This window comes from Morone saxatilis, unplaced genomic scaffold (assembly GCF_004916995.1).
Source record: "Morone saxatilis isolate NCDOM2014 unplaced genomic scaffold, NCSU_SB_2.0 Contig19, whole genome shotgun sequence".
Taxonomy (NCBI): Eukaryota; Metazoa; Chordata; class Actinopteri; family Moronidae; genus Morone; species Morone saxatilis.
The window spans coordinates 13,123,711-13,148,976 of NW_023339751.1; the positions used below are offsets into that span (position 1 = coordinate 13,123,711).

The 25,266-nt window shown below is 41.4% G+C and overlaps 2 protein-coding genes across 3 annotated transcripts in view; one reads left to right on the forward strand and one right to left on the reverse strand.

Annotated features, from left to right (window-relative positions):
• Positions 1–9,866, forward strand: part of sh3pxd2ab (SH3 and PX domains 2Ab) — a 51,841-nt gene extending 41,975 nt beyond the window's left edge. Inside the window, exons 1-6 of one of the 2 annotated variants that reach the window (XM_035663084.1) lie at positions 1,392–1,856; positions 5,044–5,161; positions 5,259–5,587; positions 5,712–5,761; positions 6,618–6,737; positions 6,915–9,866. In XM_035663084.1, coding sequence (XP_035518977.1) covers positions 1,718–1,856; positions 5,044–5,161; positions 5,259–5,587; positions 5,712–5,761; positions 6,618–6,737; positions 6,915–8,843 — 2,685 coding nt within the window. In that variant the 5' untranslated portion in view covers positions 1,392–1,717 and the 3' untranslated portion in view covers positions 8,844–9,866. Of the gene's footprint in view, positions 1–1,391; positions 1,857–5,043; positions 5,162–5,258; positions 5,588–5,711; positions 5,762–6,617; positions 6,738–6,914 lie in introns of those variants that run through there. The other variant, XM_035663083.1, reaches the window with a different exon arrangement.
• A 3,439-nt stretch (positions 9,867–13,305) lies between these two features.
• Positions 13,306–25,266, reverse strand: part of neurl1ab (neuralized E3 ubiquitin protein ligase 1Ab) — a 29,269-nt gene continuing 17,308 nt past the window's right edge. Inside the window, exons 4-6 of the mRNA XM_035663528.1 lie at positions 22,248–22,964; positions 17,906–18,085; positions 13,306–17,236 (exon numbers count right to left, since the gene is read on the reverse strand). Of these exons, the coding sequence (XP_035519421.1) occupies positions 16,992–17,236; positions 17,906–18,085; positions 22,248–22,964 (1,142 nt within the window). The 3' untranslated portion in view covers positions 13,306–16,991. The remainder of the gene's footprint in view (positions 17,237–17,905; positions 18,086–22,247; positions 22,965–25,266) is intronic.

Genomic DNA, 25,266 nt, shown 5'->3' on the forward strand with positions numbered 1-25,266 from the left:
CCTGTTGCGGGGATTTACAGAAACACATCATTTATTAACTGAAGATGTTTTGACACTTATGGCATATCCCATCAGAGTGTATGGACCACACACTAAGCCTGAATACGCAGGAACCCTAACCCAGCACTCCCTCTCTGCTCTGTCAGAGATAGCTGAGTTGGCTGCAGGTGTCTCTTCGGCAAAGGACAAATCTGTTCAGTGCTAATTAGTGTTTAGTGTGTGCTGAGTCAGTCAGTGGGAATGGCATGAAACCTAGCATCTCTTTGTCGAGGTCGTGTGCGTCTTCAGCACGCTCGGGTGACGGACCACCGTTGTGTCACTCAGAAGAAACACGCAGTGTATTCTGACAATACTAAAATTTTGGAATCTTTCAGGAAAGGGAGAGAAGTCAGGAGCGTGCTGTTTAGGAGAGCGTTACCCCATGATCAAAGTAACACACCTCCGCCGCTTCTTTCCTCTGGTCTTGAGAAAAGAGTGAGGGCACTGGTAGGTTGCTTAAACAGGAGACTAGGTAGACTATTCTTGGGAAATATGTTGCCTTATTCACTTCCTGGCAGAGTTGATGTGGAGCTTGATAGCCGACGGTGGAGAGGCTGTCTGTGATGGTGCTCATTTGAAAAACCTACTGAGCAGCCAGCTTAGCTTAGCCAAGGCATAAAGACTGGAAAAAGAAAGAAGAGGCGATACAGAAGTAGCTTGGCTTGCTCCAATCAGTTACAAGCATCCAGCCTACCAGCCAGCTCTTCAAGCGCAAGATTGACACAGGGGGCGGGCGGGGCCCACTCTGCTCGGCTGGGACTAGTAAGGCGTCTCGCTGCAACGATGTCGGTGGTGGCTGGCCTGGTAACTGCCAGGGAAGCACCAGATGATCTGAGTACATAACAGCAAAAATGGTGAGGATGTCAGGTATTTAACCGCTGTTCCGATTGTATGAATTGCAGACAAACGATGATGATTAATAATGTGTGGGTGAATTCGAGATCTTTAGTGGCTTTTTGGACGGATGCTCAGGTTCTAACGCATTTCGCCCCTGCTTCGCAGTCTTTGTGCTAAGGTAGGAGGCTAATACAGACGATCCACATTAGTGCATGATTTACGGAGGGTGGTAGTCGGTCGTCAGTTTCTTGGGTTTGGGAGATAGTGGTGGATATGGTATGATAGGTGAGTGTTGCCCGTGTGTGAGACGAAGTGAAGCCGGTCGGTGTTCTGTCGTGGGATGACGTTGTGTCCGCGGTTCACTGCCAGATAAACAGGAGTATCTTAGTTGATGAAAAGGGATTTTCTTGTTGCCGTGCATATTTACAGGAGCTACTTCTTCTGTCATAGTGACATGTAACACAAATCTGGCAGTTGGCACAAGTCCTTTCCATCTCCACTGTTTTACCTACAAAAGGCACCAAGGAAATATAGACTTTTTGACAACTCCAACCAGCGGCACTGTCAGCTGCTCTTTTAATTGGATGACATTCCTTGCTGCAGCAATGTGTGTCCCAGATGCTCTAACACAACAGGATGGGAAAACCATGCTTACAACATCCTAATTACAGGCCACGGAGAAGATGCCCTGGTTTAACACTTCCTCTGTATCCTCCATCCATTCTAACTGTCCACCGTGTTTTGTTTCTATGTCCTCCATGTAGCTAATAATGGGGCTTTCTTGGTTCGATCCATGTCATTCGTGTGCTGTGTGTTTGTGTAACATTTGTGCTTGCTCTTCATGTCTCCCATGTTTGTTTGTTTGTTGCCGTCTGGTCACCACGTGTGTCTGTCAGTTACTAAGCGACATAAGGCTCATCTGAAGAGGCTGGACCGGAGATGGACGTTGGGGGGTGTCATCAGCAGGCAGCAGAGCCGAGGTGAACTGAGACAGATGCTGCATCACCTCCCTCCCTGCCTCCCTCCCTCCCTCCCTTTTGTTATTGTTCTCCTCACCCCATCTTTCTTATTGTCTCTTATCTCATGGCTCAACTCGTCCCTGTCCACACGCACATTTGTTCTTTCATCCTGTGTTGTCTTCCAGCGAATGCATTTATCATGAGCCACAATCCACCACAACTAACCACTAACTGACGTTAATATGAAATGAGCCTGGAAAGCAAAGGTGAAATCAGCAACTTTTATATACACCAATTATTGATGCTAAGCTCAAATTATGTTACAAAATTGCTCCATGTAAGCATTTTCGTTATAATTAAACACCGTGTGCCAAAACCAATCTTGCCAGAATTACAGAAAAAAACGACTCGCTCATCTGAAAGTAGTTGCGTAATAGACTTTGGAATGCCTCATGCTGCATTTTAGAGCCATATTTTGCTTTTTTATGAGCAAATGAAGCGTGTATGTAGTTTTCTAATGAGTTCTACCAAAGTGTGGTAGGAACAGACATTTAGCATGCTTAGATAGAAATAGCAACCAATATTGTCAGATAAACAAAGAGTCGTATTAATTTCTCCCTTTTTTAGCAAGAAAAAATCACATTCTCAATCACAAACCTGCACATGTTCTTCTTACCAAGGCCAAGGGGTTTCTTTTTTTTTTTCACAGGAGATGCATTTGGATAGCTGACAGCGGAGTGAGGATAGGCTATTGAGTTCAGCCCAAACTTTGCGCTTGGCAGTGGACGCTGCTCTCTTGAGTGGAGAGAGAGTTGTTTCCACCCTATGACTGAAATCCTGCTTTGTGTTTAAAAAAAAAAAAAAATTGATATTTTGCTGACTCCACAAGAATAATTTATAACACTGATGCAGGCGATGCATGTTGTGGTTAACATAACATCTGATTCAGAGTTTCCCTTCATTGCACTGCTGGATATTGTTTGAAAGAGGTTGGTGAGAGGAAAACGGTTTACCAGCCCCGACACAAAGAGGCCGGAAGAACCAGGCGAAAGGAAAATAAAACATACAGAAATATCTTTACCCGTGGAGCCCACTGTAGTTTCTGCAAGTAAAGGGAATTACCATCCCACACCCATTTAAGCTCCTACACAACCTTGGAAACGGGTGGAGAAAAGGAAAACGGAAAAATTTGTCACCAGAATGTTGATTCCTGTGTACCAACTGTACACAGTGCTTTTTATGTGCTCCTCTCCTTTTTGAACACACTTCCTGTGCTGTCTGTGTTTAGACAGGAATTGCTATAATGACAGGAAATGATGTCTTTGCTCTGCCCCTTGGCCTCATGGGGATGCATAAATCAGCACGGAGCCTCTGCTCTCTATTATGTGCTGAGTTAGGAGATGATCACTGTCACAGGGCCAAGGACACTACCTCCCCCCATGTGCTGTAGTTCCTCTTGGTCAATACCCTTTATGCATAGCAGTGAATTTAATTATTCTAAAGTGGTTGATATTTTTGGGGCACTACATTTGATCATATTTGGAGGAATATGCACTAATACTAGTTGTATTTATAGAGAGCTGATAGCAGAGAGTTGATAGGAAATGAGGAGAGAGAGAGAGAGAAGGAGACTGGCTCAAATGGGGGATGTTGCGGTTTAAGGTTGTTGCCGTAAGGCAGGAACACAGATTATGTCTGATGAGCCGATTATGAATTAATTTGGGCGTCATGACCAAGTTAGACCAGGTCGGTTCCAGTTGTTGACAGTCAGCAGATTAAATCATGTATTGCGTGATATGAAACCATTCTAATCTTAAGTATTCAAATCCAGTTGGCGCCAGTAATAAAGATTTGTTTTAAATATTTGTGAATGACAGTTGCGGCCAATTATGTAATTTGTGTGTCGCCTGAGGGTGACATACCTGTAAGTAAACAGCTTTACCTGAAGTTAGCTTCATTAATTCACTCACCTCCAATTCCCTTGGTAGGCTATACAGTCTGCGTTGCCCATGCCTCTCCACCCAGGATCTCACAGAATTTGTGATTTTTGGTATTGGTCTTTTCTGTGAAGATTGCACTCCAGTTCATGTTTGCAACAAGAACATGCAACAATTTGCGTTGTCGCTCGATTTGCAGGGTGGTCTACCACCAGAACTCTAGTGGTTACTGACCAGTTGTTCAGTGTATTTGCTCAGTTGCAAGGTTCACACTCTTTCTAGAAAATGTGTCCATTATGTGTTGGTCACCTGCCGTTATGTACATTGAAAGAGCTGTTAGTCATTATTTTTGCTCCTATCTACACTGGCCGCAAATACATTGCTGGGTGACAAAATCTACAGTCTTCATTTAATGCAAAAAAAGGTTAAAGCAGTGTGAAGCGGTCAAATCAATTGGGTCTTTTCTGTGCCAAAATTTGCGTGTTATGCTTCATAGTGTTTCCTTACTGAGTCGTGGTGGAGTGACAGTAACAACAAGAAGGAATAAAACACTGTAATATTGGAAGATACTCTTACTCTGACTAGTGAAACCTTGTATTAGCTTTGGGCGAAATTGTCTTAAATTGAACTCGGTTTAAGAGGGGATCTCTTTTGAGGCCAGTATAGACAGAAAGAACAATTAGTGACCAACAGTGCTTTTAATGTACACATGGGCATCTGAGTGTTATTTTAAGACAGACTGTGAACATATCCTCTAACCCCAGTACTCCTTATAATCAGATGGTAGTTCATAATACATTACAGTGATAATAATAATGATGCTAACTCTACATTATATTTTTCTCTATGCGATATATTGCAAAACAATGATCTAGACAGTAAATTACACTATACGAATAACCTCTGAGAAATACATTCTGTTATATTGGCAACATATTTTTTCCTGTAGTTATTCTCTGCATTATAAAGTTCCTCTCAGTTTCATAAAAATAAATATTGACAGATGTCAACATTTTAAAACATACAGCACATTTAGCAGCTGAACCACTTGCCAGAAAGCATTTCCAATGCAATAATATTTTGCTGCATGCATAATGCATTTCTAATTATTATCTTATTCATATTTTTGCAGTTTGATCATATAAATATATAAAGCCTATAGAATATACAGCCTCTTTTTCTTTTCTTTTCAAATGATTATATGGTTTTCAGCAATCTCACAGCCCTCAAAATCTTAGCGTTGTTGTCGTTCTTTGCTTTGGCTTTGGCAGAAGAGAAGTACGTAACAGTGCAGCCCTACACCAGCCAGGGTAAGGATGAGATTGCTTTTGAGAAAGGAGCCATTGTTGAGGTGATTCAGAAGAACTTGGAAGGCTGGTGGTTTATCAGGTAAACCTCTGCTCACTTGCTTCAGACATTTCTTACTTCATTCATTACAAAAAGATTATGTTTTTTAATCTTTTTTCTCTTCCAACTTACTTTACAGGTACCAGGATAAAGAGGGCTGGGCTCCAGCTTCTTACCTGAAGAAGATGAAGGATGACCTCTCTCCCCGGAAGAAGACAGTGACAGGCCCAGTGGAGATCATTGGAAACATCATGGAGATCAGTAACCTGCTCAACAAGAAAGCCTTGAGTGAGAAAGATGTGCAGACCGAAGGTGTCCCAGAGAGCCCCCAGGTGGCCAGGAAGGAGATCAGCTTGCCAATTCCTTGTGCTGACTCCAGCCCTGTCAATACCCCACAGGATGGAAAAAGTAAAGCAGAACCTGCCTCACCAGCTGTAGCCCGCATCGCCCCTCATCGGGTGGAAATTGGTTAGTCATCTCACTGTGAATGTTGGAATTTACTTCACACGTAGATTACTAATAATTCTTAAATCTCTTGAGGCTTATACATGTGTTTTCTTAACAATGTTTTTTCTTTGTAAATGTTTCACAGGTTCCCCAGTTCTCAGGCAAAAACCTCCTCCTCGAAGAGATGCAACCTTGGTGAGAATGTTTGATATTTTAGTCATCCATCTATTCCTCTAGACATTCATCTTTTTTTTTACTTGTTGAAGATCATGGAGCTTGAAAAACTGTTTATAGGTACTAATGAATCTATAGCCCTTTTGAAAAATTTTAAATGGCAATGTGGTCTTAACTTTTGTTCTCTGTTGAAGAACAAACAAACAAGACAAATCTATAATGGAAAGTGGATACATCAGAGGCATAATCGCTGTATGGAATTGCTCTGTATTTAATGGTCATTCACATGACAGATGTATATGGCTTTTCCTTTGTACAAATAATTAGCAACAAACACTAATAAATAATAAGCAGTAGTGAAAGAAGTGTCCAGATGCTGTAAGTTAAAGTAACAATACATTAGAGAAAGAATATTTCAGTACAAGTTGTACAATTAGAATCCTGAGAGAAATTGTAGTAGTAGAAGTATAGAAGTTAAGGTAACAAAAACATGGCTCCTGTTACATTTTTACATGACAATATTAGATTAATACTGATGCATCAGTGTGTAAAGCAGCATTTTACTGCTGTAGTTGGTTGAGGTGGAGCTAGTTTGTACTACTTTTACTTTGCTTTTTTATAAATGTAGGTATTTCAGTCCAGTGGTTCCCAATCTAAGGGTCAGCCCCCCTCCTTTTTTTTGCACTTGTTTTCCTAATCTATGCTTTTTTGTGAAATAATAAATAATTTTACCTAGTAAATCCTTGAACAATTATTTAATGAAACCAGAAGCTTGGTAAAGTCTGGAAATGCTAACAACTGATAAATGTCGTCATCTACTACAGTACCTTCCACCACTGACAGTGTGTCTAACAATGCCAATTTCATTTATGCATAGGGATTTCAGTTGCCCTCCCCACCAGAGCCCCCTACAGTTGAAGCAGAGTATTACACCATTGCAGATTTCCAGTCCTGTATATCTGATGGTATCACTTTCAATGGAGGACAGAAAGCAGAGGTAAGCATTCTTTTTCTAACTAGACAATCTTAAACTTTGGTACCAAAGTCTCCTTCTTTTTTATTCATCATACCTCAGTAACAACTCTACCTTCTCCAAGGGAAAATCTAAATCAAATTAAAATGTATAAAAATGCCTTCATATAAAGACTAAACTTTCTTTGAACATGTATTTTAGGTCATTGAGAAGAACTCTGGTGGTTGGTGGTATGTCCAGATAGGAGAGAAAGAGGGCTGGGCTCCCTGCTCCTACATTGACAAACGTAAGAAGCCCAACCTGAATCGTAGAACAAGCACTCTGTGCCGCCCAAAAGTTCCACCCCCAGCTCCGCCTGTAAAAAAACAAGACTCAGTGGAGATTGCACCTCCCAGCAGCCCCGGGTCTGAAGCTCCAGAGTCCCCTGTGTCTCCTGGGAGGCCAGTGTATGAAGAACCAGAATATGATGTCCCTGCCATTGGTGATTTGGACCTGGAGTCTGAGTTTGAGTTTCTGAGGGGAGAAGGTTCCTTGGTGGATGTCAAGAATGAGGACACTTCCTCCGAGAAGGGATCCCACCTGTCCTCCAAGCCGTCTCCAGCTTCGTCACTCCACAGTGCCTCCTTCAAGATGGGTGAGTCATTTGAAGATGGCCATGAGGCTGAGGTGGAGGTGGAAGGAGAGGAAGAGTGTATCTATGAGAATGATGGCTTCCGGCTCTTCAGGGACACACCAGAGAGGCAGTGCAGCAGGGACTCGAATTCCTCCAAGACAAGTGTCTTGTCAGAAACCGGCAAGACTGCAAACCCAACATCAGGTGGTTGGAGACCTGCAGGTAACAAGTTCAAGATCGACTTGAATGGGAGCCCAATTTTAAACAAAGCTGAGGAGGCATCCAGTCCAAAATCTGCCTCCACTGACTCCACCCCAGATTTGTCCAGAACTAAGAAAGATCAAGAGGAAAGCAAGGCATCCTGTTCTTCCAAGTCTTCCTCAAAACTAAAGCCAGTGGTGAGGCCTAAACCACAACTAGCCAAGGCGTCCAGTGCAGAGAAGATGGACATCAGCACCTTGAGAAGACAGCTGCGGCCAACAGGGCAGCTGAAGAACGGCACCAAAACTAAAGGTGAGGACTCTGAGACAGCTTCAGTCATCTCTTCAGAGGACTCCTTCTCCTCTCAGAGCACATCCGATCTCTCTTCCATCTATTCTAAAGGCAGCCGTGGAGACTCTGACCTGGAAGGCTCCAACCTGTATCGCACCACAGATCCCTATGAGAAAGTCCAAGAATCTGAGCTCAGCTTCCCTGCTGGAGTGGAGGTGGAAGTGGTGGAGAAGCAGGAGAGTGGCTGGTGGTATGTACGTTGGGGCAATTCAGAGGGTTGGGCTCCAACTTATTACCTTGAGCCCGTCAGGCAACAAGATGACATGGCAGGGTCTGAATCTGATGGCACCCCGACAAAACCGGGAAGCCTCAGCAAGTCCAACAGCCTGGAGAAGAATGAACAAAGGGTGCAGGCATTGAACAACATCAACCAAAACCTAAAGAAGGTCACCCCACCCATTCCCTCCAAGCCTCCAGGTGGCCTCTCCAAACCTACCAGCCTATTCGGTTCACGGAAGCAGAATAGCGCCAAACAGCAGCAGGTTGTCAGACCTCAGTCTGTATTCATATCAGGCCCGATCAGGGATGGTCCTAGCCCTGTTGGCTCTCTCAGGAGAAACGAGTCCCTAAACTCCACAGACCACCCTCGTGCCAGCCCCACAGTGAGACGCAATGCCTCCTTTGGCACTGTGCCACGCAGCCTGGCTCCAAACAACATAGCACTACCCAGCAGGAACAGGTCCGGTACCGGTAGCTCTGAATCCCTTGGCCTCAGTTCTCAGAAGAATGCCCTCCCTGTGTCCACGGTGAAACCCAAGCCCCACATCATCCATAACAACCTCAGAGAGGTGTATGTCTCCATAGCGGATTACCATGGTGACGAGGAGACCATGGGATTCCCTGAAGGGACGAGTCTGGAGGTCCTGGATAGAAACCCCAATGGATGGTGGTACTGCAAGATTCTGGACAATGGCAGACCAAGGAAGGGATGGGTTCCCTCAAATTACCTCGAGAGAAAGCACTAGCGCTCATGTGTGGAGCTGGCGGAACTCTGAACATGTGTGTAAAGACTACTCAAACAGATGCATTTATTTTGTGAAAAAGGCTAACCCTTAGACGTTAAGCAAGGATTGAAAGCTTACCCGGTAACTTTGCCAAAATTACCAGCCAGCTCAAATCGTGACTTTGAAATTAAATGAGACATCTGGTAAAATGAGTCTACATGATACAGTGCCTAAGACGTTGCATTAGGAGCAATATATTGGGACTTTATGACACAGCCAAAGAGAACACCAGAGTGGAAGAATGATTTAATGATATCCATCAGTGTTTACCTTTAACTTGAACTAAAATGTCATTTTGTGTCCTCTCCTTGAACCTTTCTTTGTAAGTTTATAATGTAATTTTTTAAAAAACTTTTTAAGCATTTAAAGCTTACTGCATGTTTGAAATGATTCATTATACTGACGATGCCTTGAGCTAGTGAAATTGAACCTTTTTCTCCTTCCTTCGGTAAAGAAAATGTCAGTTGTTGCCAAAGCTGCTTTCTGTTAGATTCATCTTGGTGCTGTCTGTTTGCATGTTTTTTTTTATATCACTTTATACTGTATGTCGCCTTTATGTGAAATATTTTATCCATTTAATTGTGTAATATAACGAAACAATTTGTGAGCATTTCTGTTTATTACAGTATTTTCTTACGATTAAATGTAAAAACAATCCCTGATAATGATCCCCCCTGGAACAAAAATTAAAACTTCCCTAACGAATTATATTTATTCATTCCTTAAAAATCATATTACTACTTATTTTATTATTATTGTAAGAAATGTACTGATTTAAAAAAAAAATCACATTTGCTTAAACATTTTCTAAGAACTGCTCTATTAATCATGATAACAGTTTGAATTTCTGCTGGGCAGTAAATTTGACATAGCTTCAGCTGCAGCAGTACTGGGATGCTCACTTTTGTTTCATGTTAACTGTGTGACCAGTGATCATAACTGAAGTGCCAAAAGAATGAATTGAATAAATGCACTTTTGAACAATCATTAGTAATTTTTTTAAATTCTCATCACTCATATTCACCGTTGGCCCTGTCAGATTAACTCAAGTACCCCTTCTTCATCACAACCCGCCATGTTCCCTATGTGCCCTTATGAATGGATTATAAACCAGATGTTATTCAACAATATTCATTATAAAAGGGGATATAGATACAGTGGAATTATTAATGTTTATGTTGCTTCTGTCAAGTTGGCAGAAGGTCGACATTTCAAATGTTTATTAATTTAGGCTGCTTTAGCTGATTATTTCAACTGTTTATTCATTACTTTTAGCTAACTACTATAACTGTTTATCCATTACTTTTAGCTATTTATTTCAACTTGCTTTTAGCTAACTATTTCAACTCTTTATTCATTACTTTTAGCAACTTATTTCCACTGTTTACCCATTATTATTTTAGAGTCGGTCCCAGAGCGTCAGTGTTACACTGTAGGGAACAAGAGACAAGTGCCTAGATGTAATGGGGAGAGTGTTGTTAGTGGTATTGAAGTGTGAGGATCACACCAGCGTCTCATTGGACCAAAGTGACATTTGCCATTCAATTGAGAAAATTTGCTGTCCTACAAACTGACGTTAGCAGTGCACTTTCCCCGGGTGAATGTTTGTCTCACACAAGACATATGTTCATGCTTGTAAGTTAGATAAGGAGACTTTATGTGGCTTTTGTGTGGTGTAGCAGGCTGCTGTCTGGCTCAGTGTGACAGTCTGCTCTGTCTATGCAAGATTACATCACTGCTTTATGCAAGATTCGATTGGCTGTATCGAAATTCAATCTATGTAGACGGATACAGGAACAGTATTATGTCAAATTAAAGTAAAACAAACGCCACAATGAAAGCATCAAGTTTTTCTTTTTTGGTCAACACAGGACAAGTGATTTACAGAGCAGATATGTGGCAGACAAAACTGAATTCTAATGGACTTTAATGCTCCACATGTGGCATTCTCTGTGGCAATCTCCACTGTTTATTTTGTCATGTGAGTAGGTGTAATTATCTGCTAAATTAATTGCAAATTAATGTGGCGTTGGCATATAATAAACAGTATAATGAAAACCTATCACAGGCTATAATCACTGCTTATGTTAAGCCTCTCAGTTGTGTTGCATTAAAAGCTTTGTGCATTGGAATAAGTAAAAGATCTCAATATTGAATGTGTTTATATCTAGTATAAACTCACATCTGTGCATATGCACTACAGCTCAAGTGTTTGACCAGCTGGATGCTGTTATGCAAATAAATTAGATCACACTTGGTTGCATAGCATGCCTTTCATTTCTTACCCAAAGCAATAAGCCAGATAGTGGTGCAGTTCACTTTGATTGGCCTCCTCCAGCCGCTTCTGCTTTGGGAGAACCTGCATATTTGACTTTGGTCTGGGTGGCTTTCCCTCTGTGGTCACTGGGCAGCTTAATTTAGCATCAACTGACAAAGCAAAAGTTTAAGTTACCAGTTTGGAGTTGTAGTCTATAATATTGTCGCCTTCAGCTATAATCAGAGAAACACCAAATCAAAACACTGATGCAGTTTTCCAGTGTCACACACTGCATATTGCTGATATATTGGATTTGGTGTCTGAAATATAATAAGATTTACAGCCCACAGGAATGTAATGTGAAATATGTCCATCCCACTGGCTGTTTCCTCTATTGGGATCTCTACACTCATACTACACTCACTGGCTTGGAACTAAGTTATGGGTGCCTGCTGATCATCTTTATAATGTGTTTGTCTGCTGCTGGTTGTGTCTAAGTGTGTCTGTATCTGCTTGCTTGTTGTACCTGTGTAGAGTATGTGTTTATTGTGCATGCAAACGATAAATCACAGGAGAAAGAAAGAAGATAAAGACATCCCAAGAGGCTGGTGGTTTGTCAGTCATTGTGTCAGAAGTTGTGTTGTATGGTAAAAAACTCAGAATCTAATGTGTATTGAGTGTGGAAGTTCATTTTTGACCTTTAAAAAATAGTTGTTTGACACCTGAGCAAACTGATGTTGACCGTAATATGTTATACATTGAAAACTACAGTAGTAAGTAGATTATTATTAGAGAATGGGGAAAACAAGTTTGAATATATGAATATGAAATACATAAATATAAGTATGAATTGATGATTAATAATGAATGGTTTGGTTCAAAGGTGCATCCTCTCTCTGATCTCATAACACATTGCTTATGGTTTTGTTGCAGGCTGCACTGTGCTGCTGCTGTCTGTGGCCTCTGGAGGGCAGCAGCACTCAGCTTCTTATTGCAGGAAGACCACAGCATCACAGTAACCTTCACCTCCGTCTCCATCAACACAGTAATTAGATAGTGTAGTATGAGATCCCTCAATTGATCTGAACTATAAACAAAGTTGTACTTTTTAATATAATTGCATTTCTTCTCTCAGTCTGTCCCTTGACACTGCAAATCTGACTGAGAAAAAGATTTTACATCACGCTGAACATCAAAAGCTTAAAGCCTTAACTACAACAGAGGAACAAACTTAAATTCTGACTGTCTGATGTCTAGTTAAAATTCAAAATCGATGGTGTCGTGCTTTTTTGGAATACAAATTTGATACCTTAATAGATGGAGTGTGTGTTTGACCAAACAGCTGTCTAGAAGAGATACCACAACACAGCTCAAACAAGTCTGCCAAGCCCTTAAGCCTTCAGAAGGCCGGCAGCCAGGTTCACTGAGAGGTCTGAGTGGAAAGTCTGTGTGTACACAGACACCAGTGAGATATACTGTATTCATGTCACTGTCACAGACCCAGGCTGTGTATTTCCCTCTCACCTCTGAGAACACTTGGCCATGAACGGCAGCCACTGCTGCCTGTTTCATGTCCGGACGTCATGGGCTGTATTTGTGCCTATTGGAGTACAGCATAAAACAGTGCTGCATTAGAGCCAAGTCTGCAGGGTAGTAAATAACAGATGATGTTCATTCTGGCCAGGTCTACATACCACGACTCTAAACAGTTTCGCTGTGAGTTATAGCTGTTTACTAAAAGCCCTTGCCTTTGTTATTCATATAGTATATGGCGGGGTGTTAGTCAAGTATACTACTGTGGTGAGTGATTGTGTTGGGTGTTCAGCATCTGAAGATAGCTGCCTTCTTGTTCTCTAACTATTGCACAATTTGAAATTTCTTGCCTAAGAGGTTACATCAACCATTTGTATAATGTACGTTTTGGGAAAAGGTAATTGCACTAATGCTGTCTCATTCCCCATTTTTTGTGCCAGACTGACTGCCAGTTTCCTGCTGTGTATAAAACATAATAAGGACTGTGGAATGAAAATGGTCACTTTTAACTTTTTATTGCAATTCGAGTCAAATGCTTGAACCAAAGTTGGGGACTGGCTTACTTTTGTACCTAAAGAAGAAATGTATTTTTTTCATGTAATAAATAATAAATAATAACAGGCACAAAACCAGTTAATCTGACATAAACTTTATTTAACAAATGGAACATAATTAATCCACTTTAAGAATGTTTTTAACAGCTAATAGAAATCCCAAGCCCAGGAAACCCAAAGTTTCTTGTTCAAAATACACAATGCCCACCTTCACTTACTTGCTGGTTTTGTTTCGGACGTTATATATTTGGTCACATTTGAAAAAACAGGCCGTCAGAATTACGATCAAATGGGAACTAATCACGCCTGCTTCACTACAACACAAATTCAAATATGCACAAGTAGGAAAAACATAATTTGACCAACTAATATGTAACCAATGCCAGCTTTATACATTTTATTCATGTTTAATACCATATTTTAGTATATGACATGAAAGCAAACATTTGACATGTTGGGAAATACACTTATTCGCTTTCTAACAGAGAGTTAGATGAAACGTTTTGATACAACCCTCATATTTGTCCAGTAAGTGGTGACAGCTTGCACAGGGCTCCCATGAACCCCCACTATAGCTGCACATTAGATCATGGACACCCAATTTGCAAGGATTTTGTCCCCTCTGAGTAATTTTCTTTATTTTTAGGTTTGAGGATAATAAAGTTTTTATAGTCAATCAATGATCAAACAAGGATCACTATAAATTACTCAGCCAGCCATATTTCTTCCCTTTGTTAAAATATTCTCTTCTTCCTTTTGCTGGGGATTCTCTACAACCCACTCAAGGACCCCTGTTGTTTCCTGGACCACAGTCTGAAAACCTCTGAGCTAACCGACGGTTAGCTTAGCATAAAGACTGAAAATGGGGAAAACAACTAGCCTGGTTCTGAACCTCAGACGTAACAAAATCTTAATCTAAACTAGGGCTGCATGATATGGTAAAAACATCATATTGCGATAATTTTCACAGTTATTACGATTGCGATATGATTCACGATTATTGTGCGACTGATCATTTTGGCATCACAATTTTCATTTTCACCGAAAAAACTATTAAAATCATGAAGATATGACATTTGTTGGAGTCTGTGCCAAACAAACATGTTTTCTCAAATAGGCCAGAGCACTTCTGCTAATTTATATTTTTTTATATTTATAATATTCATTCTTTGTATGTTCATCACTACCAGCCACCAGTCATTTTATACATTATTATAAAAATGTAATTTATATCCATTTTAAGTAAAAGTAGTACAATGATACCATAATATCAAAATGTTCCACTCCATTCAAAAATGCACTGAAGTACAGTACTTGAGTAGTGTACTTGAGTCCTTAAAAGTTACATTCCACTACTGTGAAAAGGTATCCTCTCATCTCATAACTCTCCACCAGAGTGAATAAAGTGTACTTAATAAAATGTCAAACTATTGCTTTAAGTGAAAATCATCAGACAGATGCACAGAGCCTTTCAGGGAAATAAAGTTTTCTATAATCTTTAACTATGCAACAATAAAATAAACAATATTCTTACTTTTTGGACAATTTAGCCATACATATAAAACAAACAGTGAGAATTCTTTATAGTAGCACTGACAAAATAAATAAACCTCATAATGTACAGTTAATATTATACTCATCAATAACGTTTTTCTATCAAAAATCAATGTTTTATTTCTGCTAGGTCATATTTGGTCAGGAAGAAAAACAAAAAAAAAAAATATAAAGGCTGAGCAACACAATTCCAGTATCATACAATGCAGTGACAGAGGGGACAAGGCGATTTTTAAACATTTCATCTTTAGCAGTGAATAAATTCACACACTGATATTAAGCACACTGAAGTGTTTGCTTTGTATTGGTAGGTTGTGTGGTTACAACTGCTCACACCAGAGACATCACAACCACATAAGAGTGATTTTAAGATGAATATGAACCTTGGTGTTCCTCTTGGCTTTCACTGGTGAGGAGCCTAACAGACCAGCGTTTGTCCAGACTTCTCTTTTTAAAAGGCACACAAGAAAACTGTGATTCAAATGTTATACAACTTAACTGCAAATTTTCCCTCCACGGTGGCGAGATGACTGAAGCTGAAGCTAACACCTTAAAAAAAAAAACACAAATCAGCACTTACTACTATACAAATTACTGAGTAATGTTTCATCAAGGCCAAAAAAACACCTGAAAATAGCTTCTTAACAATTCAAAGCAGTACATAATGCATGAGATTAGTCAAGTGAAAATGTCCTTGCAGTTTGCTTTTACAAACGGAGAGCAGCACTCAGAAACTGATATGCAAATGAAATTCTCACAATGTCCCACAATTACAAGCTACATCCTTGTCACTGACTGCACACGAGTGAATTTCTTTTCCACTTGAAGACACAGTGTACTGAAATACGTCATCACTGAAAGCAAATATTCATGTTCTTACTTAATGTACATATGAAAGAGAGAAGTGTGTAACCTGAATTAAGCGACGCCATCTGTAACTTGGTGTTTTATGGGTTTCTCACAATGATGAAGAGGTTGATTTGTCATCCTTGTGCGCTCTTTCAGCATTTTAAAAATACTTTGCTGCCCACCAATGTTTATTTGAATGTCCAATTACAGCATCCAGCCAGCTTACTGAGCAGCCAGACATGGCTGCCAAGAAGCAAAACATGCAAACCATGCAAGTCCCACATTTTACAGGCTTTCATACAAACTTCAGATGTATCTGGTGTGCCTGAGTGAGCAAACACTTTATTCGCGCTGTGCAGACACACAGCGAAGTTGCCCCTTCCTCCCTTGTCTTCATCCCAAACATACGACATCCTCTCTCCCACCTCCTCCCTCGCTCCCGCTTCACTGATTTACATCCTCATTCACCGCAAGCGTGACCTTCTATGGTGACAACGTTCACACTTTTTTACCCTTCGCACAATCTCACCCTGCCTGAAGTTCAGAGAAGCACAGCAGGTAGTGAGATATCCGACAAACCACTCCATTTATTACACAACAGAGTTTGTTTAAGGATTTCTTTTTTCTTACTTCTTTGTAACCCTTTAGGCTTAGGCATTTCATTGTGTTTTATTGCAGGAGCAGCATTTTTTCTACGCATTCAAAAAATGGCTTATTTGAGAAGTACTCCAAAGTTTTCACAACGAATGTCTTTCTTTTTCCTCACTTTTCTCATTCCTCACTGGCCTCTCAAAGCATTCAGGATAATCTACCAAATCTTGATTTTCTCTCAGATTTGTGCTCTCTGACAAGAAGTGGATTTATTCTCCTTGTTTCTTCTGCAGCTCTGGACAATTTTACCTCTTCTAAAACCAGCTAGCAGCGATGCTATCACCAACAGAATGAAGGGTTACTCTGCAGGAAGTAGGACATATGCCTCTTTAGATTACTCTTTCTATTCAACAGATCCACAAATCACAGAGTCGCTGGACAATAGTAGGTCAAGGCGTAACTGTGTATTTAGTCATTTACTGCAGTAGCACATGTTTTGTTTCTGTTGATCACACTTTGATGGTCTCTGATTAATCTTGTTGCTGGGTCTTTACTGAGACATCACAGGTAGGAGCCACTGTGAGCGTTCCAAGAATGTGCATTAGACATGACATAGATAAAATGTTTAATGATGAGTCCTGCTGTAGAGTACCTGAGCCAGATTGCACACACACAACAAGCGGGGCTTTCACTTGCGCTGTGTCCGTCTTTACTAAGTGTTACATGGCTTTGACAACCTCTTGAGCTGAACCTGAATCTGACACACTGAGCCTACGTGCTCCGGTAGGTCTTGATGATGTCTTTGATTGTCCTCCTGCAGATGGGGCAGCAAGCATTGGCCATCTTCTTGAGTTTGAGGCCACAGGCATAGCAGAGACACATGTGTCCACAGGCGTAGAGGACTGTGTCCACCACGTTCTCATAGCAAATGGTGCATTCGTCACTCCACGAGCCAGAGCAGGATGGGAAGGCAGGGGACTCTGGGTGGCTGGAGAATGGAGAGCTTGGGGTTGTGCCTGAGGTGACGAGAGAAAAAGACATTAGGGATGTGTGAGTGTACGTGACAGAGAAAACAAAACAAAAAATTGCAAAAAAATGGACGAAGCCTCTCACGTAGTTCAGGCAGACAACTGTAGTTGCATTACTATTCCAACATATATCCAACACACCTTTTATTCAAGCTGTAAATACCCTGCCCACTGGTTTTCTATGCTAATGATGCTTCAGGAAAACTTTATGAAGGAAAAACTGGGTTTGTGCTTGACCCCTTCTGCCGCCATCATCTGCCAGGAGTTTTTCTGTCATACTGTCGGCAGCCCGGGATCACTGCTTCACATCACCAAGGTAAATATTTGCTTCATGTGCAAACATGCGTATTGTGAGTCGATGTTCTGGTGCTGTTCAGTCATTGTTTGTATGCTGCTGGCTGTTTTATTGCTCTCCTGCATGTCTGCATTTTAATCAGTTTCATACACAAAAAAATTGCTAAACAAGACAAAAAACTAAAATGTTGGACAGGAAATACATCACATATGTGAATGCTTGAATTGGAGACCATGACTTTAATAGATGTTGTCATTACAGGAGAAGCAGAGACTTCTCTATGCACAGGACAAGATCGAGAATAAAGATAAAGAGAAGATAGACAGATAGAGAAAGGAATAAATTGGAAGACTTGGACAAACCTGTGGAGGAAGAAAAGATGGTGTGGTAGTTGGAGTTGAGGCTTGAATTGAGGTTGATATTCAAGGGTGTGTTGAGGTTGGGCTCGGAGTTGCCGCTACAACGCATTGTGGGGGTGTTGGGTGTACAGGATGGGGAGCTGGGGGCCGATGGGCCTCGAAGGTCTGCGTGCGGTGATGAGCCTGAAGGCACAGAAGAGACACCAAAGATTTACCAACGCACTCTACTGAAGTATGAAAGTACTTCTGTGTTCAAAAGGGCCAATGCAATGCTTTCTTAGCTGGGAATCAAATATTTCCATTATTCTCACTATGCATCCTTCACTCAGTCAGTGCTGATAATTAGCAAATGGAGAAAGTCTTGTTGCATCTCTCTTTCACACACACACACACACACACACACACATACACACACACTAAATCTTTTCTATCACCAAGCAGATGACTTGAGAGTGCACAGTGTCTGTGTGTGGGTGTGTGTGAGTGAGTCAAGAGCCTATGAGGTGGTTTAGTCTCGTCAGGGACGCCAAGCTTTCCTCCTTCATGAGCTCATGATCCCTCTGGGTAGGGTACAAAACTCTTCGATAGTCTATCTGTTCCGTATGATCTGTCCCCATCCGTACCCCATAACCACCGGCCCTGGCTTCAGTTCTCATATTGGCAGCTCATTTCTCCTCACAGACGGTAATGCCGACCCTGGTTCCACTGACAAATTCTGATCTAGTCTGCCTGGCAGGCAGACGGCATTGTTGTTTACACATTGTCCTTCAACTGACCATGGCAGAAATATTGCTATACTATCAGGCTGGCCACTTCCTTGGCACCATCATCCTTCCATGTGTCAAGTTATCTAATATTGGTAGTTTACATCCTATCCCACAATTTGCTTATCCACATTTTCCTACATTGACATTGTGGAGTGGAGCAACAACTAAAAAAAGAACCAGAGATGTTGAGAAAATGCAGAAAAAATGAAATACAGTTGGCTTAAAAAAAGAAAAAGACACATTTATGTGGTCTGTTGTTAGCACAAAAATGTATACAGTTTGTTTCATAACTCTAGCTACGTGCTCTGATCCATTGCTCTGAACTCGGTTGGCTTTTCCTCGGACCACTCCAACCACTGCAGTTTCAGTTTCAGCCTACGTAAACAAACCATAGTAGCTTTTTAGTCATGCAATAACCAGTTTGCCGCTAAAAAATCAACAGATGTAGCAAAGAGCACAGGACTTCTGGCAATCCATACAAAAACCTTTCCATACTTTGCTTGCATTCAAGGTTTGCGTTGGGATCAATGTGTTTGTACCACTTTGCTGAGACAAGCGTTTTTCAGAGTCATCTATTTATTTATTCTTTATATTATCATATTTTAGTGTGGATACAGTTCCGTGTTTGCATACAGTAGCATTTATACTCCCTTCCATTACCTACTTAACATGACCTATGTGGCAGGACAGCTGTTAGCAAATGTCTTGGTCAACACTAATAAGGAAAAATGGATAACCTTCATGTCTATTCATGTACCCTTTCATCAAGGGGACCTTTCATCTTCTCTCGTATTATGAATTTACTGCTGGCTCTGCCACCAGGAATGAGCATGTGAATGTCTTTAGCTATGCAGCCAGTGCAGTAGGCTTATTTGGGGTTCAGTATATGTGTGATGGCTTTCAACACTTGCTTATCAAATATAGAGATCTCCACTAGGCATCCATTAGGCAATTTCTTTTTCTGTTTGTGTCTGAAAGAAGTCAGATCTTAAACAGTAACATTACCTTTTAAGCTGATATTGCAAACTTAACTTGTGTTTGTGTCCATTTGAGGAATTCAAGTCCAATATTCACTCTCCTTTTAGCTCTGTTTTGGTCTCCACCGGGGATATATCTGGCTCTTCTGCACCTAATTGCTCCACTATGTTCACCAGCTAGTTGCTAACTATGTTCGTGTGTCGTACAGCGGGTTTTTAGAGCTTTTTTACTGAAAAATGGCGCTATAGGAACGATGAGAATGGACCAAATATAATATTAGGTTGCGTGCTGGAAAACCCAGGCTCTAGCAGCTTATAAAATTGAGCACACAAACCCACAGCAAGACACCAGTAATGAGGAATTAAAGGCCAGTGCTGATGATCTCACAGGGAATTATAAAATCTTGGTTTGTAAGATAACACGGACAAAATGACCATGTGAGAGCAACAGACTCCCATCTGTTCCACTTCACAGGCTTGACAACACCCAGGCATGACAAACTGTCACTTGCCTCAGTGGCTAGATGTTTCCATGGCAACTCGTGGCGTGCGGCTGCAGCGAGTGGGTGAGCAGAGACGTCACAAATGCACTCCCCACAGCTGGAGTGGGTAATGACTCGAAGAATGCTCATACCCCAAAGAATCAGTGGAGAGGATGAGGGTGAGTTAGTAAGAAAATGCACGAGGAAAAGAGGAAGTGCAGAGACGACTGGAGGACCAGTGTTAAGGGAACGAGCTGTGGGTGGAAAACCCAGCATCTCGAAACCTCCATGCAATTACATTTTAATAATGCATATGGAGGGCATCATAAGGAGCTATCACAGCCCCCCTCTTGATACATAATGCTGGCTGCTGGGAGCCCACGCAAGACAGAAATAACCTCCTCAGCCCTGGTCTGACTGACTACATGAAAGAGAGCAGAGGAGAGGAGAAATTGTAATCCAGAAATGAACTATAAGAGAGAATTATTTCAAATCAACAAATTCTAACAAATCAACGCATTTTGACCATCTCTGAAGCTCCTCAGAAAACTTCGCCTTTAATTATAGATTTCCTGTGAAAATAAGGCTAACTTGTTTGAACAGAATCATTATCAACTTAGCCAGAAGACAACACTGTGGTGGAGGCAGATTGTTTTCAAAGAATTAAGATGAATCTTTATCTGCAGCGACCGTAAACAAATCAAAAGCACTCACATTTGTGCTTGCTGCACTCTGCAGTATTTCACAGTCACATCATAATACACTAAGTCCAAGCAATGCCGGAGCTCCATCTTATGAAAAATAGAGAATTTAAAATCCTTTAAGTGCAGGACCTTTAAAATTGAGCATACTAAATATTTCAAACTTAAATTGGATTCCCACAAAATGTGCTGAAGCTTATTTACCTCTTCAGTGAAGATGTGTACTGTTTGTCCTAGAAAATAAACTTAGCAATGTCAGAGAATTCTCCAAACCAGATAAAAACTGCTACAACCTACGTACGGCATGTCCCGAACACTTTAATTATAAAATGATCTCTTCATCTTCACTGCAAGACAGACAAACCATCTTTGAATCCAACCAGAAAATGACGGCCTGTGATCATCACCACATTAACATGTATTGGTTTCATTTTCAAATTCAACAGAATCCAGAAAATCTTTTGTGGAGGGAAATTATACCAAAACTTGCAACCACTGCTTGTCATTAAACCACCCCTTTCCACAACTCCTGAACCTGTTAGCCATTATATGTTCTTATTCTGCTAATACTGCCTCAGACAGTCCTAAACAGTGCATGCAGTCTCACATCCAAGCAGCCAGAATCTCAACACCAGGCATGATTAACTTCAGGGTACCTTCAGGTAATGCTGCGTTATCTTTGTGTGAAATCTGCTGGAATCAAACGGAGCTGACAGAAATTCTGTTCAACTGAAGATACAAAGTTAACATTCATATGCGAACTGTGGGGGTAGAATGTAAATTCCCAAGAGATATACGAGTTGATAAAAAGTCAGAGAGCAGCCCAGACAGCAAAGGAGGGGGAAAGTATTTCGTGACTCGGCTGAGTGGGAATTCAGCCTCCAAAGGTCGTTGAAGGATCACAGACTGCATTAACTTCTGAATGGAAAGTTACAAATGACACCCTGAAAGATCTGTGGGACAATTTTCTGAACCACGATTTAATTAAATAATCAAACTTTTCCTGAAACTAATGCTAATGAAGAACTGTTGACCTGTGTAGGTACAACCTCTTGGGATCCAAATGGTGTAACTGCAACCTAATGAAACATTTTTTTTAAATTCCAATAGTAGAGTTTGTTCAAAATAGATTGTAACTCTGCATTTAGATTTCCTGGTCACCTCACTGCAGGCAGGTCATGGCTCATGGAGTTGTGGGTTTCTATGAGTAGTCAAGCACATGTGGAACATTACACCTGAATCTGAATAGGGAGGAGATATCAATTATAGTCCACTATTGTGAAAAGTTTTCTTTTTCCCTAAGTGTTTTTACAAGTTTGCTTTGCATTCCCAAACAGATTAAAGACCATAACCCTGTTTTTAGGCGTTTAAGATACAATCTAAGAATGCTGTTGCAAAAAAAGATCAAGGGAACAAACCTAAAATCCTGAGTTGTGTGATGTTGCCGTGCAGACCGTAGAACATCCAGAGTGGCCTGGAGTTATCCACACACAGCTGCATCCCTGCACTGATGCCGTTATGGCTCATCATGACCTCCCCTTCTGCATTCACCACAAAGCCCAAGATGTCTCCGCTGTGGAGCGGCACTGCCACCCAGCACACGGCCCAGAATTCCTTGCGGTCAACCAGGGATTCTGGGTTGGATGGGAGATCGCTGGGCCTCAGGGTGGCAGGGTCACACGATGTCACACCGTAAGAAAGAGACCCGGGCCGCGTGACACCCGCCTTCACCTTCACAAACACCGTCTCTGAGCAGCGCATTGGCCGGCTGGTGAACACCAGGGTCCTCTCGTCACCGCGGTGATCCAGCCGCGCCACCGTGTGCTTATCCAGCACAGTCACGTGGATGCCATGCACCAGGTGGAAGCGCAGATCAGTGTCCAAATGGCTGGGCAGCAGCGAGCACTGCTGCGAGTTCTGAGAGTTTTGGGGCACATGGCAGGAGGCGGAGCTTAAGGGTTGTAGCCGTTCCTCTTCCTCATCATCTTCCTCCAGGGTCGTCTCCTGCTGCTGCAGGCTCAGGTCACACAGGCTGATTGAAAGGCGAGGGTCATCACCGTTTCGCTGAATGGAGGCCCGGTGGGCGGCAGCAAAAGAGCGAGGACGCAGGCAGTCCAGGGGGAGCATCTCACTGTCTGTGGAAAAAAACACACAGGAATGTTATATAATCACTTGTTTGTGGTGTTTTCAATCTGAATGTCTTTTTTTTTGTTCTCTTATGTTTTTTATTTGGATAACATCAGACTGTGGCTAATACAGTCACATGTACAGTCTTTGCAAAAGTGGGGGAAAAATGTCCAGAGATCCAAATTAAATTCATGCGCCCACTTAGTATTCTGCCTATTTCCACGAACAACACTGGTTTGTTTTTCATTCGCTGTCTGTTCATCTCCAAACACATGTACACACACACTGTTCATTCATCATACCCGTCACTGTAAACAAATGGTGGCTTCCGGCTTCTCTGCTTCGTAACGTATTAACTCTAATGCACTCTCTCTGTACTGAGGCTTGCAGTTCAACTATATGAACAAATACATCAATGTTTACATGTTTAGAAACACATCGGGCTTTAAGTGGGGTCACACTGTAGCTGCAGGCCAGTGGCCACATCACAGTATGAGAAACATAATAGCTTTATGTAACATTGAAGAGATAAGAGATACACATGAAGCCACTGAAAGACAGTGAAGCTCAGCTGTGTTTCCCAATCTGCCTTTGGCTTGGAGTCCTGTGATAATCAGTCGCATTTTCTTATCTTAGTTCTTATTCTTATTTTAATTTAGAAGTCTTTTTGGACAATCCAGAGCCTAAAGTCTGAAAATGGAGTCTATATTATAATCTATTAAATCCAAAGAAATGTTGTTGTTTTTTTAAAAAGGCTGCTCTTTAAAAAAGTCCTTTGTCTTTGTCTTTGTCCAGGACTAAAAGTATATGTATAGTATAGAGTGGGTTTCAAATAGTTGCAATGAGCCGCCACAAGTCCTAGGTGTTTACATAACAAACTGTCTCAGCAGCAGTGTATTAATGTACTGTATTCTACCTCTGTACACTGTTAACATTTTCAGTTATGTGTCTGGATGCTAAAAGCAGCTTATTTTCCAATCATTGAAAGGGAAAGGCATTCTAAAAACTGTATCACATGTCTCTCCATGCTGTGCAGCCCCCTCACAAATAGCCCTTCCTATGCTAAATTCCGCCCGCTGTAAAAAAGAACCCACATGGGAACATCGCTGCAAAAAAGAAAACAGAGAGAGCGTGTGTCTTTCCATGCACACAGTCAGTACAAACGGATCTCCATCGTGGCCCGCTTAGGGACACGCTGCCAAATTTAACACGGCCCTCTAACATAGGCTAAAATTAGCCTGATTGGACATTTGAGGAGAGCAGGGGGGGACAGGCCGAGGGATGAGTGACATGATGGCTGAGCTGTGTGGCTCTTAGCCTCGATCTGCTCTGGGCTTCCCCTGTGAGAAGTAGATGAAGTGGGAGTGCGACAGAGAAGGAGAAGATGAAAAATAGGGTGGGGTGGACACTTGAGAGAAAGGGCATACCTCACTAGCTCCTCTTTATCACACAAAGACAGCACATCTCCGGCCAGCCACTGATAAACTGCTTGAACTTAATTACTTCCTCAGTCAAGAGTGTCCACAACCAAGCATGAGGCTCTTATTATTAGCCGCCTTATCATCTTCAAGGCAAAGTTAGCCGACTTTGGGATACAAGAGATAATTTCTATTCTTGCTATTATGGCTTCCTGCAGTTCACAGTTTCTGTTTTTGAGAGTGCCGCTGCAGTCAAAACAAGCCGTGCGGAGAATCGTAAAAAGGAAGCTTCTACCTTTTGCGAAAAACAAGATGTACAAAAGATAAAAGAAAACGAAACAATGACAGATAAAGATGTGAGCCAAATAAATATGTATGACCCTCTTCCTGGGTTTGGTCTCTAAGGAGTCTGAGACAATCTCACACATTAAACACCTGACAAATATGAAAAGCATCCAGCCAAACAGTAAGATTGCAAGGCTTGAAACACAAAAACACTATGTTTATCTTCACGTGTTTACGTGTGTACACCAACATTCACCGAATGGTTGCATGCACAGGGGGAAATAACTGCTCCTGTAACAGTGCACACTATAGCAGAGACGAGGCTGGAATAGTCCTGTTCAACCTGTCCACACTTTCTAACATTCACGACAATAATTCCCAAATGTGGTTGGCTACTTGTGTGCCAAGGGGTACTTCTGTCATTGCCAAGGGCTTGTGGACAGATTGTGAGCTCAATTAATTTTGAAAAAATGTAATACACATACAGAGTCAGTATACTAAATAGTTAATTAAACATGATGGAAAATAGTTAAATGTCCAGCTGCTGCCACTCCCAGTTGTACAAATGCAAACTTAATTAAACTGACCTTAAAGGTCCAGTGTGTAA